A 17,773-nucleotide genomic window follows, 5' to 3' on the forward strand; every position below is an offset into this window, starting at 1 on the left:
TTTCGTCTTGCCACTCTACCATAAAGGCCTGATTGGTGGAGTACTGCAGAGATGGTTGTCCTTCTGGAAGGTTCTCCCATCTCCACAGAGGAACTCTGGAGCTCTGTCATTGTGACCATCAGGTTATCTGTCCATTCCTTAACCAAGGCCTTTCTCCCCCGATTGTGCAGTTTGGCTGGCGGCTAGCTCTAGGAAGAGTCTTGGTGGTTCCAAACTTCTTCCATTTAGGAATGATGGACGCCACTGTGTTCTTTGGGACCTTCAATGCTGCAGACATTTTTAGGTACCCATCCCCAGATCTGTGCCTTCCTTCGATCTCATGGCTTGGTTTTTGATCTGACATTCACTGTCAACTGTGGGAAATTTATAAAAGCAGGTGTGTGCTTTTCCAAATCATGTCCAATCAGTTGAATTTACAACAGGTGAACACCAAGTTGTAAAACAACTGAGGTCACTTCTGGTGACTTTTTAAAAGGACATTCTACACCAAAATCAATTTAAATTAAATTATGGTGACACCATCCAAAATAAAATGTTCCCTTTAAAAGCATTATAACCTGTATCTCAAGTAATGCAACATTGTGTCATTCAATAAATAGGCTGCCCATCTGCATTTACCTAATTGAAACCCCCAAAATATTCTACAAATACACGTTTAAACTTGCCACTTCAGGTGTTTTTCTGGATCAAAATGGGGCTTAGGTGGTGGGTGTGGTGGTGGGCGTAGTCAATGATGCAGTCTCCGACCTAAAATTGTCGTGGCTCTCCTTGGCCGCAGAGACATTTGACTATTCCTAAAGATAATTTCCTATGAAAAATGAATGTTGCTTTTACATTGATAAAGTTTGATCATAAAGTTACTCGTCTCCCCCGTATCAAACACCTGGATTCAGGAGGCAGGATTATTAATGGTTTAGGGTGACATCATCATTTTAATATACCAACGGTAACATGATATTTTCTTCCCTAATTTAAATAAGTACCGTAACCAACATCAAAGAAGGAGTGGTTGCAGAGCGGTGTGATTTAAATAGCTAGAGAGCTACTCTTCTGTTGGGAACATTTGACTGTAGGGTGTCAGTAAATATAATTAAATGTTTACCATATTCATCTATGGCAAAGATACTTGTTTTCCCTTTTCATCTGTGTCTGTTGTTGGCTAGTTACTGGCTAGCTAGGTCTTCAGCCAGAATGAAACAAAGGGGGGCAAGGGTCATTCAAAACTCCAACGCAGATGTCATGTCAACACACCTGTTAGTGCTGCTGTGAACCACATCACAGAAGATGATCTTAGTTGTTTAAGTTTACAAAGATTTTTTTTTACAATCCCGATTTACAAAAAAAAAAATATTTACTAGGATATCTGAAAAGCCACAGCATGTTGATTGGTAATTCAACATGCTATGCCTTTTCAGATATCCTAGTATGATGGTGGGTTAGGATAAAACATTTATATAGGTCAGTTATAAGGTCGGTGCTGAGTACAAAGGGATAAAATCAGTTTACACCACTTTTTTAAACTCATGTTTAGTCTGAGACCAGGCAAACACAGTAAAGTTAAATTCGGGTCACTCAAATTAGTATTATATGTTATGTTTGGTATGGTTACATAAGACCAGGTGGTTACTTGAGGCAAAAATTAAAGTAGGGTGGTTGTTCTTCGTGGATGGGCAGGCATATAACGCGAATGTTTAGCAACCCGAAGGTTTAGATTTCAAATCTCATCACTGATAACTTTAGCATTTTAGCTAATTAGCAACTTTTCAACTACTTAAAAAAAATGTGTTTGTTCTTTTTTTGAGAAATTGATATAGGGGAGACACTGACTCAGGCCGACTGTCTGTAGACCGTCAATGCGACTGTTGCACCTTTTCATCCTGCTATTCTTCCTCACATCTCTTCACCTTCTTTCACATTCTTCCATCTCTCTCTCGCTTTCTCTCTTGCTCTCTCGCTCTCCTCTCTAGATGTCTACAGAGCAGTTGGAGGCGTATGTCAACAGTCAGTTTGATGAGCTCCACCGGCTAGTTCGTCTGGAGGAGAAGAGGACCCTCCACCTAGTGGACCTGAAGGAAGCCTTCCTGACTGCCGCCGCCGCCGAGAAGATTGCTGAGATCACCGTCCACACCGAGCGGCTCCAGGAGGAGATGGCCTGTATCACGCAGCAGCTGGGCCAGCTGGACCAGGCCGAGGCACAGCCTGGAGCCGGAGTAGCCGCCCTAGCCCAGGAAGGACCATGCCCCAGACCAGCGGTGAGGCACCCCTCCCTTATACACCACCATTGTCAGGGTAGATGTTACCACTGTAGACACTGATCTTGGATCAGTGCATCATTGAGTGAGTAACGCACCCCCGACCTTATAACTGACCTTATAACTGACCTATATAAATGTTTCATCCTAACCCACCATCATACTAGGATATCTGAAAAGCCACGGCATGTTGATTGGTAATTCAACATGCTATGCCTTTTCAGATATCCTAGTATGATGGTGGGTTAGGATAAAACATTTATACAGGTCAGTTATAAGGTAGGTTATAAGGTCGGTGCTGAGTACAAAGGGATAAAATCAGTTTACACCACTTTTTTAAACTCATGTTTAGTCTATGAGACCAGGCTAACACAGTAAATGTAAATCCGGGTCACTCAAATTAGTATTATATGTTATGTTTGGTATGGTTACATAAGACCAGATGGTTACTTAATGCAAAAATTGAAGTAGGGGGGTTGTTCTTGGTGGATGGGCAGGCATACAACGCGAATGTTTAGCAACCTGAAGGTTTAGATTTCAAATCTCATCACTGATAACTTTTGCATTTTAGCTAATTAGCAACTTTTCAACTACTTACTACTTTTTAGCAACATTGCAACTACTTAGCATGTTAGCTAACCCTAACCTCGCTAACGTTAGCCAGCTAGCTAAAGTTCGCCACCTAGCTAGATTTGCAACATATCATACGTTTTGCAACATTCGTAACATATTATATAATTTGCAAATTCGTAACATGTAATACGAATTGTAATTCATAACATATCATATAAAATGGGTGATGGTTATCCACAAATTAATACAAACTATATGAAACGTAACATATGATACTAAATGGATTGTCCCGGATTTACCCAGAGAATAATACAAAATGCCCTGAGACCAGGTTTTTTTTATTTGGGAAGTTGCTTGTGTAAAACTAGGGTGGGTTCTTAGATGTAAACATGTTTAGCACTGCATAGCTGGGGGCTTAAGTGTAACTATGTATGTCCTCTGGCTGCTTGTCAGGTACACACACACACACACACACACACACACACACACACACACACACACACACACACACACACACACACACACACACACACCCCCCCAGCTGGAAATACTCTTCTACATACCAATCCCTGCCAAGGTTACTTTCTCATACGCCCACACCATTATTCGCACACTCATACAGTGACACACTGACATTTACATACGTACACATTTATACACATGTATTCTCACTCACATGCACACATCTCCTCCTCCCTCATACTAGTTAAAAGAAGGCTCTTATTTCTACAGGGGTAAATTAAAAGATCCTCATGGCCCATTACTCAACTGTTATACTTTCACTGTTGGAGACTGGACTATTGTCTTCCCTGGTGGAGCCTCTCAGGCATGAGCCAGTCAGGGTGGCTGGCAGTCAGGGAGAGACGGAGGGATGTAGTAATGGCTGTGGCCAGCCTGCAGATTGCTTTCCTGTGTGAAATGATCGGCTCGTGGTGGTCCGAGTTCATTAAGGGCCTAATTGAATGGTGATGGTTGCCCTGTTTGTTCTCTCCTGTAAGTCATTTCTGCTTTGAGTAATGCCCCGCTGTGACTTAGAGATGTCTATAGGAGCGAGAGAGAGACATGTACAGTGTTTGAGATGCCTTAGGGATATATGTGTGTGTATGATGAGGTACAAATAGAAACATTTGTGTGTGTGCAAGAGATACAAGATAGGGAACGAGTTAGAGAGAAGACCCTAATACCAATTTATACACACAATCTAATCACATTCTCGAGCGCGTTTCAGTTCTAGCCGTCTGTATTCTCTGATGTAGTGGCCCCACTATCTATTTACAATATGGAAAAGATGCCAACTGCAGATCTGAGAGAGAAAAGCAACAGAAACGCACTGTATGAATACCAACAGACCAGCAACCACAAACCACATCTGAAAGAATAAGACTATGGAAATAATTTAGGATGGAATAATATCATCCCGATCATTATCCTTCCTCAAACCCCTCTCTAAAGCATACTTCTCATAATTGAGATGAGTCCGCTTGCTTTAGATCAGGCAAACGTAGTGAATATTACTGGAAATATTTTAAGGATTTTAGGTAATCTATCACAAGACATCTAGTTTCCCTTTTGGGTACTTCGGATTATCACAGGTGTCTGTCATTTTCTCTGGCCCTCTGTTTTGCCTTTTCACATGTATAATATATAAAATGGTTTTTAAACAAAAAATAGAATGACAAAGCTGTAAAACCATTATCCTAAATATATACCATCAACTTAGTGAATGCCACTGGTGTTTAATATGAGGGCTTCAGCATGAATTGTACTATGTCAATATGTCTTTGTTGAAAATGTTTTGTCGCCAAACTGGTGGCAGTTTTGAAAAAAGTCAATAGTTGGAAGAGTTGCAGAGTTAATTGAAAATAATGCCATTGTTGATTAGATGCTTTTTTTCATAAATTAGGCTATTTTCTATTGAACCATATGGTCTATCCTCCAGAAACTCATGGGGAATATGGACACCATTTAGAAAAATGAATACTATACATGAATAGTTTTTGAAAAGTTATTCAAGTGTAAATTACCAAAGTTACCCTAGATTGTCATACATGACGTGTTAATTACCCAAATTATCTGATAGTTTTGCAATTTTAGGCAAAAACATTAACATAATCCCATAATGTATCCTATAAGATACATACTAGTTTGAGAAGTCCAGTGCATAAATGGAGAATGATGCTTGTGCGTGTGTTTGTGTTAATGCTTGCTAGGAAATTAGCCTAAATAGAGGTAAAGCTGATAAAGAATGGGCCAGCTGTTATGGCAGTTGCTGTGTACATTTATTACAGAATGAATGGGCTCCTGTTTTGCAGTGTAATCTACAGATCTGTCATTAAATCAATAGAGAGCGGGGCGGGCTGGCGGGTGGTAGGTAGGTAGGTAGGCAAGTAGCTCTACAGACGTACGCCCGCTGTGTTTACCCTCCAAACACCACCCACCATGATTACTGAGCACTGATCTGTCACCCCGGAGGAAATCATCCCTCAGCCTGTCTGACAGAACACACACACAAAGTCTCACATAGCACATGCACACAACCACACACATAGTCAGAAAATACACACACACACACACACACACACACACACACACACACACACACACACACACACACACACACACACACACACACACACACACACACACACACACACACACACACACACACACACACACACACACACACACTTTTGTGTGTATAAATTGGTATTAGGGTCTTCTCTCTAACACGCTTCTGAGCAGCTTCTGTTATTATCTATGCATAGTCACTCTACCTACATTACATATTACCTCAGTTACCTCGACTAACCGGTGCCCCCCACATTGACTCTACCGGTACCCCCTGCTACCTAGTGGTTAGAGCATTGGACTAGTAATCGGAAGGTTACAAGTTCAAATCCCCGAGGTGACAAGGTACAAATCTGTCGTTCTGCCCCTGAACAGGCAGTTAACCCACTGTTCCTAGGCCGTCATTGAAAATAAGAATTTGTTCTTAACTGACTTGCCTAGTAAAATAAAGGTTAAAAATATATATATATATATCCTCGCTGTTGTTATTTTACTGCTGCTCTTTAATAATTTTTTACTTTTATTTCTTTTTTTTAAGGTATTTTCTTAAAACATTGTTGGTTAAGGTCTTGTAAGTACGTATTTCACTGTAAGGTCTACACCTGTTTTATTTTACGCATGTGACAAATAACAACATTTGATTTCATTTGTTTTAATGAAAAGGAGCCGAGAGATGGAGTTGGCAGGGCCCTCCAGGGGAAGCTACAGTATCGTACTGTCTTGTTAGTCTCTGCGGTTCTCCTCTATAGCTGGCGGCTGCATGGTGACTGAGGTGGCTGCTTGTGGCTGCTAATTAAAGTGTGAACAGTGTCTACTGTCAGAGAACTGATCCACCACTGGGCTCATTTACTCTCCTCTCATGTAACACACCGATATCTTTGAGAATAGCTTTTGATATGTGATGTCAGCTGTGTGATGTCTTGCCATCTGTGTAGATGTTTGATTGTGTCAGTGTCAACCACAGTGCTGTGTTATAGTCTTCTGTATTTAAACTGCTGTTTCTCTTGTCTTTTTCAGCAGCGCGACATTGAGGCCAGGCCAAGGTAAGACTGATTCATAACAACCTCTTTTATAGCATCTGGCAGAACTGGGAGAAAAATACCCTTTTAAATCCCCACACTCAGGTGGTTTTACAGTGGGCTTACAGGGAGAGAGGATCAGTATGCGACACACATCCATACTCACACGTACAGTAAACTCACACATGCACTCCTCTCTCACACACACACACACACACACACACACACACACACACACACACACACACACACACACCCTTGTTTTACTATCCTTGTGGGGACCAAACAATTGATTCCCATTCAAAATTCCCACAAGGAATAAGGCAATAGCCAAAATGTCCCCACTTTCCTTGTTTTACAATCGTTGTGAGGACTTCTGGTCCCCACAGGGATAGTAAAAGCTAAAAACACACACACACACACACACACACACACACACACACACACACACACACACACACACACACACACACACACACACACACACACACACACACACACACACACACACACACACACACACACACACACACACACACACACTTCTCTCTCCAGCCCTTGCACAGTGTCCCCCCCTTCCTTTTCTCCTCCTCCCCTTTAGTACTGTATGTGTGTCACGTCCGTGGCCCAGCCAGGCAATTAGCTGCTCTAATCTCTGTCCCCGCTGGAATTAAATGCTTGAAAAGGTGACGACATGCCCTCTTTAATCACACGGCAACACAGAATGACCTGCCCCTGTCCGCTTCAATGGACACTGGGCCGAGCCGGGCTGGATGCTGGAGAGACACACTGTCCACTAGTGTGTGGTCAAGCTGTAGTCTGATTATTGGGGTCAACTCAAGCCTTCAGGTGGATCGACCGTGCTTCGGCAGCACGGTCTGTGTTGTAGTAAGCTGGTCTGGTAGGTAGTCGTGTAGGGGGTGTGTGTGTCTTGTCTGTCTGCCTGCCTGCCTACTATCTGTAAGTCTGTCTGTTCATCCTGTCGTCCATCTGTCCACCTGTCTCTCTCTTGTAAAGGTGTAGGTGTAACAGATAGCCTTTACCCAGTCACACACATATTGATTCCCTGACACTGACATGGATCTCAGAGGAGCTGCTTGCTCGGAGCAGCTGCCTTCCCATCACCCCCTGCTGTATCCCTTTGGTGTGTGTGTCTCTCCCGGCCTTGATGTCAGGCTGCCTCCCCACCTCTCTCTCACACATACACACACATGCACACGCACACACTCACTGGCTCGCTCAGTAAAGGTCTGAGACACAGGCAGTGCCTCTGTCTGCCTTTCTGAAATGTCAGCCTCAGTATATCCGGTGGGAAATAAACGCTTTATCTGAAAGGGACTTTGTGGTTGAATAAAGGTTAAAGAAGACAGTGTCTTTTAAGACAGACACCATCAACAAGCTTTGAACTAAAAGCTTTAGAGAAAGACAGACAGCTCTGTGTTTTATCTTTGGAATGTTGTTGGATTTTCAGAACAGATAAGTGATAACACAAATAACCAAATAGCAGCTACGGCAGGGAAACTGAATAAACACATCAATCAGCATTGCCTTGTTTTGTCACACACCTGCAGAATATGGAGCAAGCACATAGAGGAGTTGGAGTATTTGTTTTGGAGAAATGTACAATATTTGCAGATTCTAGTGTTTTGTTTTTAATGGCCCTGACCCAGCCATGGAGAGGCCCAGTGTAACTGCCAGCTCAGGAGCTGTAAATGATGGGCCTGCCAATGGTAATGCTGAGACCCAAGCACAATCCACTACTCTCTATCCAGACCAGATGGCTGAGAATTGGGACCCCACGGTTGGATAACGCTTCTACAATGCCCTTGGTTAAGGTTAACCCACATAGATAGATAGATATCTAACACACACACACTCTCTACCAGTCAAAGGTTTTAGAACACCTACTCATTCACAGGTTGTTTTTTTTTTTTTTTTTTTACTATTTTCTACATTGTAGAAGAATACTGAAGATATCAAAATTATGGAATGACACATATGGAATCATGTAGTAACCAAAAAAGTGTTAAACCACAGGATTCTGCAGCGATACGCCATCCCATCTGGTTTGCGCTTAGTGAGACTGTTTTTCTACAGGACAATGGCACCACACACCTCCAGGATGTGTAAGGGCTATTTACCAAGAAGGAGAGTGATGGAGTGCTGCATCAGATGACCTGGCCTCCACAATCCCCCGATCTCAACAAAATGTAGATAGTTTGGGATGAACTCTTCAAGACCTCAGAGTGAATGAAGGAAAGCTGTCATCATGCCAACAAATATAAATATATTTGGATTTGTTTAAAGTGTGCTATTTCGAGGTTATTGATGTCTTCACTATTATGCTACAATGTAGAAAATAGTACAAATAAAGAAAACCCCTTGAATGAGTAGGTGTTCTAATACTTTGAACGATACTGTACACAAATGTATGCACACACTCATACATGTATGCACATACACTACTCTTTTCCATCTTCATAAAATGCTGTGGATGCAGAATTTAGCCCAGCTCCCTGCCTGGATGAAGGCATCAGATACCAACACGTATAAAACATAATGAAGTCCTAATGCAAGAAGAACAGGAACTAAAGGAAGGAGAGAGGGAGGAAAGTGACTGGGAAAGTGGAGGGAATACATGTCTTTTTCATTTCTGTAGGGTTATAGCTTACAAGCTTACAATTGTTGTGAAGAAGGCTTCAGGGCGCCCAAGAAAGTCCAACAGACCGTCTCCTAAAGTTGATTCAGCTGCGGGATTGGGGCACCACCAGTACAGAGCTTGCTCAGGAATGGCAGCAGGCAGGTGTGAGTGCATCTGCATGCACAGGGAGGCGAAGACTTTTGGAGGATGGCCTGGTGTCAAGAAGTGCAGCAAAGAAGCCCCTTCTCTCCAGAAAAAACATCAGGGACAGACGGATATTCTGCAAAAGGTACAGGGATTGGACTGCTGAGGACTGGGGTAAAGTCATTTTCTCTGATGATTCCCCTTTCCGATTGTTTTGGGGCATCCGGAAAAAAGCTTGTCCAGAGAAAACAAGGTGAGTGCTGCCATCAGTCCTGTGTCATGCCAACAGTAAAGCATCCCGAGACCATTCATGTGTGGGGTTGCTTCTGAGCCAAGGGAGTGGGCTCCCTCACAATTTTGCCTAAGAACACAGCCATGAATAAAGAATGGTACCAACACATCCTCAGAGAGCGACTTCTCCCAACCATCCAGGAACAGTTTGGTGACGAACAATGCCTTTTCTAGCATGATGGAGCACCTTGCCATAAAGCAAAAGTGATAACGATGTGGCTATGGGAACCAAACATCGATATTTTGGGTGCATGACCAGGAAACTCCCCAGACCTTATTCCCATTGAGAACTTGTGGTCAATCCTCAAGAGGCGGATGGACAAATAAACACCCCACAAATTCTGACAAACTCCATGCATTGATTATGCAAGAATGGGCTGCCATCAGTCAGGATGTGGCCCAGAAGTTAATTGACAGCATGCCAGGGCGGATTTCAGAGGACTTGAAAAAGAAGGGTCAACACTGCAAATATTCACTCTTTGCATCAACTTCATGTAATTGTCAGTAAAAGCCTTTGACACTTATGAAATGCTTGTGATTATACTTCATTGTTTCATAGTAACATCTGACAAAAATATCTAGACACTGAGGCAGCAGACTTTTTGTGAAAATTCTAAAAACCTTTGGCCACGACTGTACTCTTCTCTCCCTAGCTTCCTCTCCCCTGTGTTAGTGAGGTGTTAGTGATGAGCCTCACTCCCTAGTCCCCTCTCCTCTGTGTTAGTGATGAGCCACTCTCCCTAGTCCCCTCTCCTCTGTGTTAGTGATGAGCCACTCTCCCTAGTCCCCTCTCCCCAGTGTTAGTTCTACATAGACACAGGTCATGACCATACTTGTCATCTGGCTCTAATCGCACAATTGAAGCATCTTTATGAACTTGGTCATGGTTTGCCTGTTTGTGTGCTAATGATGTATTATGAGATTCTCTTTAATTGAATACATTTATATCCCACCAAGAGGTGCCATTGCCCCCCTTGCACATCTCTCACATAATACACCACGGACACACATTGATTTGGTTAATGGTTTCTCATCATCCTCCCTGAGCCCCCTTGAAATAACTCTTCCCTGATCAGAGAGTGGTGTTGGTTTGGGAGATGGTAGGCCCACTGATCAATAGTTTGTGTGTGCGCATGGGTGTGTGTTAGTTTGTTCTGATCGATGGAGGAACAGGAGAGGTGCTTAGCGTCTCCACACACACCTCCTCAAACCATCCTGGGACAGCAGGGGATGGGCCATAAACGGTTCATTTCACAGAGCCAATGTGTCTCCCTGGAGAATATAGGAGGATTTGAGAGAAAAGAGAGAAAGGGGGAGAGGGACAGCAAAATAGGTGAGATGGAGGGGGAGTGCATGAGAGGGAGGGAGGGAGAGAGAGACAGAGACATTGTGCAACTTTGGAAATGAGAAGGGTGAGTTGTACTAAAGAAAGGAAATGAAACATCCCAATCGATGGAGTTGATCATTGCTTGCATTTTTAGATTGTTTTTCACCCTGGGTGAGTTGCAAGTTATGCTAGACAGGTGGTCCTTAAGGGACGAAGATTAGGAGAGCAGGGTTTCTGTTAGTTTTCTGATAAAAAGAGAGGCTGGACATTCACTAAGGCCTATGCCACCGGAATCTTCAATAATTTTGGTAATTAACAGAATCTATGGCAGTCTACCAAATGTATGTAGTTCTGTTTTTGAGCTGTTCTTGTCTATTAATGTTCTGTACTATTTCATGTTTTGTGTGGACCCCAGGAAGAGTAGCTGCTGCTTTTGCAACAGCTAATGGGGATCCTAATAAAATACCCCAAAAATACCAAATCATAACTTTGGTAATTTATACTTGAATAACTTTTTAAAAAATGTGTTCATATACAGTACCAGTCAAAAGTTTAGACACACGTACTCATTCAAGGGTTCTTCTTTATTTTTGCTATTTTCTACATTGTAGAAATTATGAAATAACACATATGGAATCATGTAGTGGTCCTGTAGCTCAGTTGGTAGAGCATGGCGCTTGTAACGTCAGGGTAGTGGGTTCGATCCCCGGGACCACCCATACGTAGAATGTATGCACACATGACTGTAAGTCGCTTTGGATAAAAGCGTCTGCTAAATGGCATATATTATTATTATGTAGTAACCAAAAAAGTATTAAACAAATCCAAATATATTTTTGATTCTTGAAAGTAGCCATCCTTTGCCTTTACGACAGCTTTGCACACTCTTGGCATTCTCTCAACCAGCTTCACCTGGAATTATTTTCCAACAGTCTTGAAGGAGTTCTCATATATGTGTAACACTTGTTGGATGCTTTTCCTTCACTCTGTGGTCCAACTCAACCCAAACCATCTCAATTGTGTTGAGGTCGAGTGGTTGTGGAGGCGAGGTCAGCTGATGCAGCACTCCATCACTCTCCGTGCTCAAATAGCCCTTACACAGTTTGGAGGTGTGTTGGGTAATTGTCCTGTTAAAACAAATGATAGTCCCACTAAGCGCAAATGAGATGGGATGGCTTATCGCTGCAGAATGGTGTGGTAGCCATGCTGGTTAAGTGTGCCTTGAATTCTAAATAACTCACCGTGTCATCAGCAAAGCACCATCACACCTTCTCATCCATGCTTCACGGTGGGAACATCACATGCGGAGATCATCCGTTCACCTACTCTACATCTCATAAAGACTCATCAGACCAAAGGACAGATTTTCACTGGTCTAACGTCCATTATTCATGTTTCTTGGCCCAAGCAAGTCTCTTCTTCTTATTGGTGTCCTCTAGTAGGGGTTTCTTTGCAGCAATTCGACCATGAAGGCCTGATTCATGCAGTCTCTTCTGAACAGTTGATGTTGAGATGTGTCTTTTACTTGATCTCTGTGAAGCATTTATTTGGGCTGCAATTTCTGAGGTTGGTAACTCCAATTAACTTATCCCCTGCAACAGAAGTAACTTTGGTTATAGGGCTATCTTCTGTTTACCACCGCTACCTTGTGACAACACAACTGATTGGCTCAAACACATTTAAGAAGGAAAGAAATTCAACAAATTAACTTTTAACAAGACACACCTGTTAATTTAAATGCATTCCAGGTGACTACCTCATGAAGCTGGTTCGGAGAATGCCAAAAGTGTGCAAAGCTGTCATCAAGGCAAAGGGTGGCTACTTTTAAGAAATATAATACATATTTAGATTTAACACTTTTTTTGGTTACTACATGATTCCATGTGTGTTATTTCATAGCTTTAGATGTCTTCACTATTATTCTACAATGTAGAAAATAGTACAAATAAAAAAAACTTCAATGTGTAGGTGTGTCCAACCTTTTGACTGTTACTGTATTATATTCCTTTTTTATCTGTCCATATTGTCTGTTAGTTTCCAGTATGTAGGCCATATGGTTTAAGAGACAATCAATTACCTCTGCAACTCGTCCAACTACAGACTTTCTTCACAAGTACCACCGGTTTGACACCAAAACATTAGCAACAAACACACACTGACAGTCAGATAAGTGATGTAAATTAAAAGGATATTTCATGCCGAAACCCCATATTTAACACAATGGTATTAACTAAGTTGATGGTTTATATTGAGGATAATGTTTTACAACTTTGTTATTCTAGTTTTTGTATTTTAAAATCATCCTATTTAATAATTATCTGTTTTTGTGATGAGGCCACATAGATGGCCAGAGAAAATTACAGACACCTGTGATAATCTGAAGTGAACAAGGGCCACATACAGTGGGGCAAAAAAGTATTTAGTCAGCCACCAATTGTGAAAGTTCTCCCACTTAAAAAGATGAGAGGCCTGTAATTTTCATCATAGGTACACTTCAACTATGACATACAAAATAAGAAAAAAAAATCCAGAAAATCACATTATAGGATTTTTAATGAATTTATTTGCAAATTATGGTGGAAAATAAGTATTTGGTCACGTACAATCAAGCAAGATTTCTGGCTCTGACAGACCTGTAACTTCTTCTTTAAGAGGCTCCTCTGTTCTCGACTTGTTACCTGTATTAATGGCACCTGTTTAAACTTGTTATCAGTATAAAAGACACCTGTCCACATCCTCAAACAGTCAAACTCCAAACTCCACAATGGCCAAGATCAAAGAGCTGTCAAAGGACACCAGAAACAAAATTGTAGACCTGCACCAGGCTGGGAAGACTGAATCTGCAATAGGTAAGCAGCTTGGTTTGAAGAAATCAACTGTGGGAGCAATTATTAGGAAATGGAAGACCTACAAGACCACTGATAATCTCCCTCGATCTGGGGCTCCACGCAAGATCTCACCCCGTGGGGTCAAAATGATGGCAAGAACGGTGAGCAAAAATCCCAGAACCACATGGGGGGACCTAGTGAATGACCTGCAGAGAGCTGGGACTAAAGTAACAAAGCCTACCATCAGTAACACACTACGCCGCCAGGGACTCAAATCCTGCAGTGCCAGACGTGTCCCCCTGCTTAAGCCAGTACATGTCCAGGCCCGTCTGAAGTTTGCTAGAGAGCATTTGGATGATCCAGAAGAAGATTGGGAGAATGTCATATGGTCAGATGAAACCAAAATATAACTTTTTGGTAAAAACTCGTCGTGTTTGGAGGACAAAGAATGCTGAGTTGCATCCAAAGAACATCATACCTACTGTGAAGCATGGGGGTGGAAACATCATGCTTTGGGGCTGTTTTTCTGCAAAGGGACCAGGACGACTGATCCGTGTAAAGGAAAGAATGAATGGGGCCATGTATCGTGAGACTTTGAGTGAAAACCTCCTTTCATCAGCAAGGGCATTGAAGATGAAACTTGGCTGTGTCTTTCAGCATGACAATGATCCCAAACACACCGCCCGGGCAAGGAAGGAGTGGCTTCGTAAGAAGCATTTCAAGGTCCTGGAGTGGCCTAGCCAGTCTCCAGATCTCAACCCCATAGAAAATCTTTGGAGGGCGTTGAAAGTCTGTGTTGCCCAGCAACAGCCCCAAAACATCACTGCTGTAGAGGAGATCTGCATGGAGGAATGGGCCAAAATACCAGCAACAGTATGTGAAAACCTTGTGAAGACTTACAGAAAACGTTTGACCTCTGTCATTGCCAACAAAGGGTATATAACAAAGTATTGAGATACATTTTTGTTATTGACCAAATACTTATTTTCCACCATAATTTGCAAATAAATTCATTAAAAATCCTACAATGTGATTTACTGGATTTTTTTTCTCATTTTGTCTGTCATAGTTGAAGTGTACCTATGATGAAAATTACAGGCCTCTCTCATCTTCTAAAGTTGGCCATTACAGGCCTCATCTTTTTAAATGGGAGAACTTGCACAATTGGTGGCTGACTAAATACTTTTTTGCCCCACTGTACATGTCTTGTGATAGATTACATGAAATCCTTGAAAGATACCACAATTCGGGTAGCTTACTGGCAAACTTCAAAAGTTTCCAGTAATGTACCATCACTTTACAACCCCAGTTGTGACGAAGATATGTGTGTCAGAAAGAGTTACGGGACTGTGATGTGCAGATAGTCTGCTTAGCAGGGGAGGCTTGGCAAGCATATAAATCATGCAGTGTAATCACACTAATATGATAAGGCACACTAGGGAGTCTGGCACTTATAAGGATGATAGGTCCCTCCACTTATTCCTCCACTCTGTTACATCGCTATGGTCTTTCTCTGGAGCCATGCAATGCACCCTGACTTCCATGCCCGCATTTTCATGCGTGGGACCTGTGCGCGTGCATACACACCCATTTCCTCTGTTTTATCATGAATAAGACCTGAGCAGAAGTAGCGTTACCTCAGAGAGTAGCGATTGCAGGGCTAAGGGCTAGTGCTCTCACCAGAGCCTTAATGTAATCACACATACTCTTCTCTCTCTTGCTCCTTTTCTCCATCTCTTGCGCTCTCTCTCTCACTCTCTCCCCCGGCTATCTCCCTCACCCCCCCCACCCGCTCTCTTGTTCTCGCTCGCTCTCTCGTTCTCTCTCGCTCGCTCTCTCGTTCTCACTCGCTCGCTCTCACATACTCTACTAACACCAATACATTTATGTAACACACACAACCTGAACTGTGAAATCGGTTGCTGTTGTGATCTTTCTCTCCTTGAATGGATGGTTCGTTAGTAGTGTTTTGGTTGTGCTGGCAAGGCTGTACAGGAAGAGGAAGTGGTAGCTCTCTGGCGTTGCCCTCCTGATGTTCAGTCAACACATCCAGGGTTAGGAGAGGGAAGGGTGTGGTGTTGAGATGATTTGGCTCAGCTTTAGAAACTATGTTGAGCCCTTTGCCCTTCAGAGGGTCAACCAGATGGGTGGAAGGGAGGAAAGAGTGGAGTTAAGTGGTAGAGGGCTGGGGAAAGACCCCTGAGATGGAAACACAGAGCTGGGTTTCCGGCTAAATTATATATTTACAATCCCCAGAGAGAACAAAGGCACTGCAGCTTCCTCCCCCTCTCCATTATCCCATCACATTGTGTGTGTGTGTGTGTGTGTGTGTGTGTGCGTGAACGTGTGTGTGTCTTACTGTGTGTAACTGTATGCCGTGGTATAATCAACATGCCCTCACTTAATAATTGAAGTGGCTGTAGTTGGAAACACCAGCCAACATGGTTTAAGTGACTGCTGGTGCGTGCGTGTGTGTGTGGCGTCCTTGCGTGCGTGAGTAACAAGGCCCAGCTGGCTGCTGTGGATGATGATGGAGGATCACACTCCTTTCCTTTCACATTCCAATGGGACTGTGGATCTCGCATCCCACACTTCACCCTCTACACTATCCTGCTAAACATGCACTGGCATGTGTGCACTAACACACACACCGACATAACACTGTTCTCTGTGCAAGCACATATATACACACTCACACACACCACTCACTGAATGTCACACCACAACTAAATATGCATTATTAATCGAAAGAGTCACATGTACTACACACAACCCACAGAATTCTTTAGGTTCATGTCGCTGGTACTCACTTTGAGATCCACTATCGAATGACAGACAGCCACAGCAGCTCTAATCTTAAACCTGTGTGCTCGGGTGTCTTGCGTGATCTTTAAAAAAAAAATGTATCTCCGGGTTAACTGGAATGCAAAAAAGGTCAATTTACCACAACAAAGCTTCCGATCACAACCACGATTTTACCTTGGGAGTTGCCATAGCAACTCGTACATTATGGTTTTGTATTTTGTTCCCCTGTTCAGCCATTCTGAAGAGATGTGGACCTAAATGGAAAGGGTAGTGCTGCTTAAAGTGGATTGGAAAATGTAAAGCTTTTTAGATTAATAGAGTTTCTGAAATGTCAGAATGTGAATCATAAGATTGTATTCTCGCACATCAAGAAAATGGTGCAGTTGACAATAATATATTTTCATAAAAGATGTGACTGAATGTGACTGGCTTTATAATGGATGTGGAGGAGCTCAGATTTTGTTGAGTTGTAGAGAGGTAAACTTTAAACAACCTTAGCTAGATATAGCCTGTGGAGTTAAGTTTTGAATCCTAGGGGTTGGAGTAAATACTAGACTCTGGTCATGTGTGTTGTTCTATCATCCCCAGTAAGAAGAAGGGAGGTGTAAAGTGCCAATCTCCGACTAGTTATCTGCCTGGACTTTGATCCCAGAAGTCCTAAGAAAACAGTGGCAAGTGTTACTGAGTGGATTATCCTTGCTCAATAAAATTCAATGAAATATGGTTAGTTTTAATGGATACTTTGGGCAATGTATTATTAAGGGATTCTGGCAGTAAAATTGTTAAAGTGCATTCTCTTCTGGCTCCTTTTAAATAGCAGCAGAAAACTCTGAGGATAACTGCTTTCAAATGAATGAGTAGGCAAACACACTGTTTAGATATACTTAACTGACGAACCGACACACACACAAATACTGCAGACAATTCATTATTTATAGGCACTATAGGCTTGAAACATAAAAGGGATACTTCGGGATGTATCTACTTCCCCAGAGTCAGATGAACTCGTGGATATCATTTTTATCTCTGCGTCAAGTGTGAAGGAAGTTAGGGGTAGTTCTGCGAACAAATGCTAACTAGCATTAGCACAATGACTGGAAGTCTACAGGAACAGCTAGAATGCTAGAAGTTCCCATAGACTTCCAGTCATTGCGATAACGCTAGTCAGCAATTGTGCTAAAGCTAGTTAGCAAATTCCTTTAAAACTGCACACAGAGACATAAAAATTTCAGTTCATTTGACTCGGGGCTAAAGGGCATCATTGCCAAAATCCCGAAGTATCCCTTTAATGTTTCAAGCCTATAGTGGCTATAAATGATGGATTG

The 17,773-nt window shown here is 42.4% G+C and overlaps 1 protein-coding gene across 3 annotated transcripts in view; it reads left to right on the forward strand.

Moving 5' to 3' along the window:
- The window catches only part of LOC118401141 (tripartite motif-containing protein 44-like), a 78,513-nt gene that overhangs the window by 42,710 nt on the left and 18,030 nt on the right, over positions 1 to 17,773 (forward strand). For 2 of the 3 annotated variants that reach the window (XM_035798416.2, XM_035798414.2), the window contains exons 4-5: positions 1,968 to 2,252; positions 6,411 to 6,436. In XM_035798416.2, the coding sequence (XP_035654309.1) occupies positions 1,968 to 2,252; positions 6,411 to 6,436 (311 nt within the window). The remainder of the gene's footprint in view (positions 1 to 1,967; positions 2,253 to 6,410; positions 6,437 to 17,773) is intronic. The other variant, XM_035798417.2, reaches the window with a different exon arrangement.

The sequence above is a fragment of the Oncorhynchus keta genome, chromosome 22, assembly GCF_023373465.1.
Source record: "Oncorhynchus keta strain PuntledgeMale-10-30-2019 chromosome 22, Oket_V2, whole genome shotgun sequence".
In the NCBI taxonomy this organism is placed as follows: domain Eukaryota; kingdom Metazoa; phylum Chordata; class Actinopteri; order Salmoniformes; family Salmonidae; genus Oncorhynchus; species Oncorhynchus keta.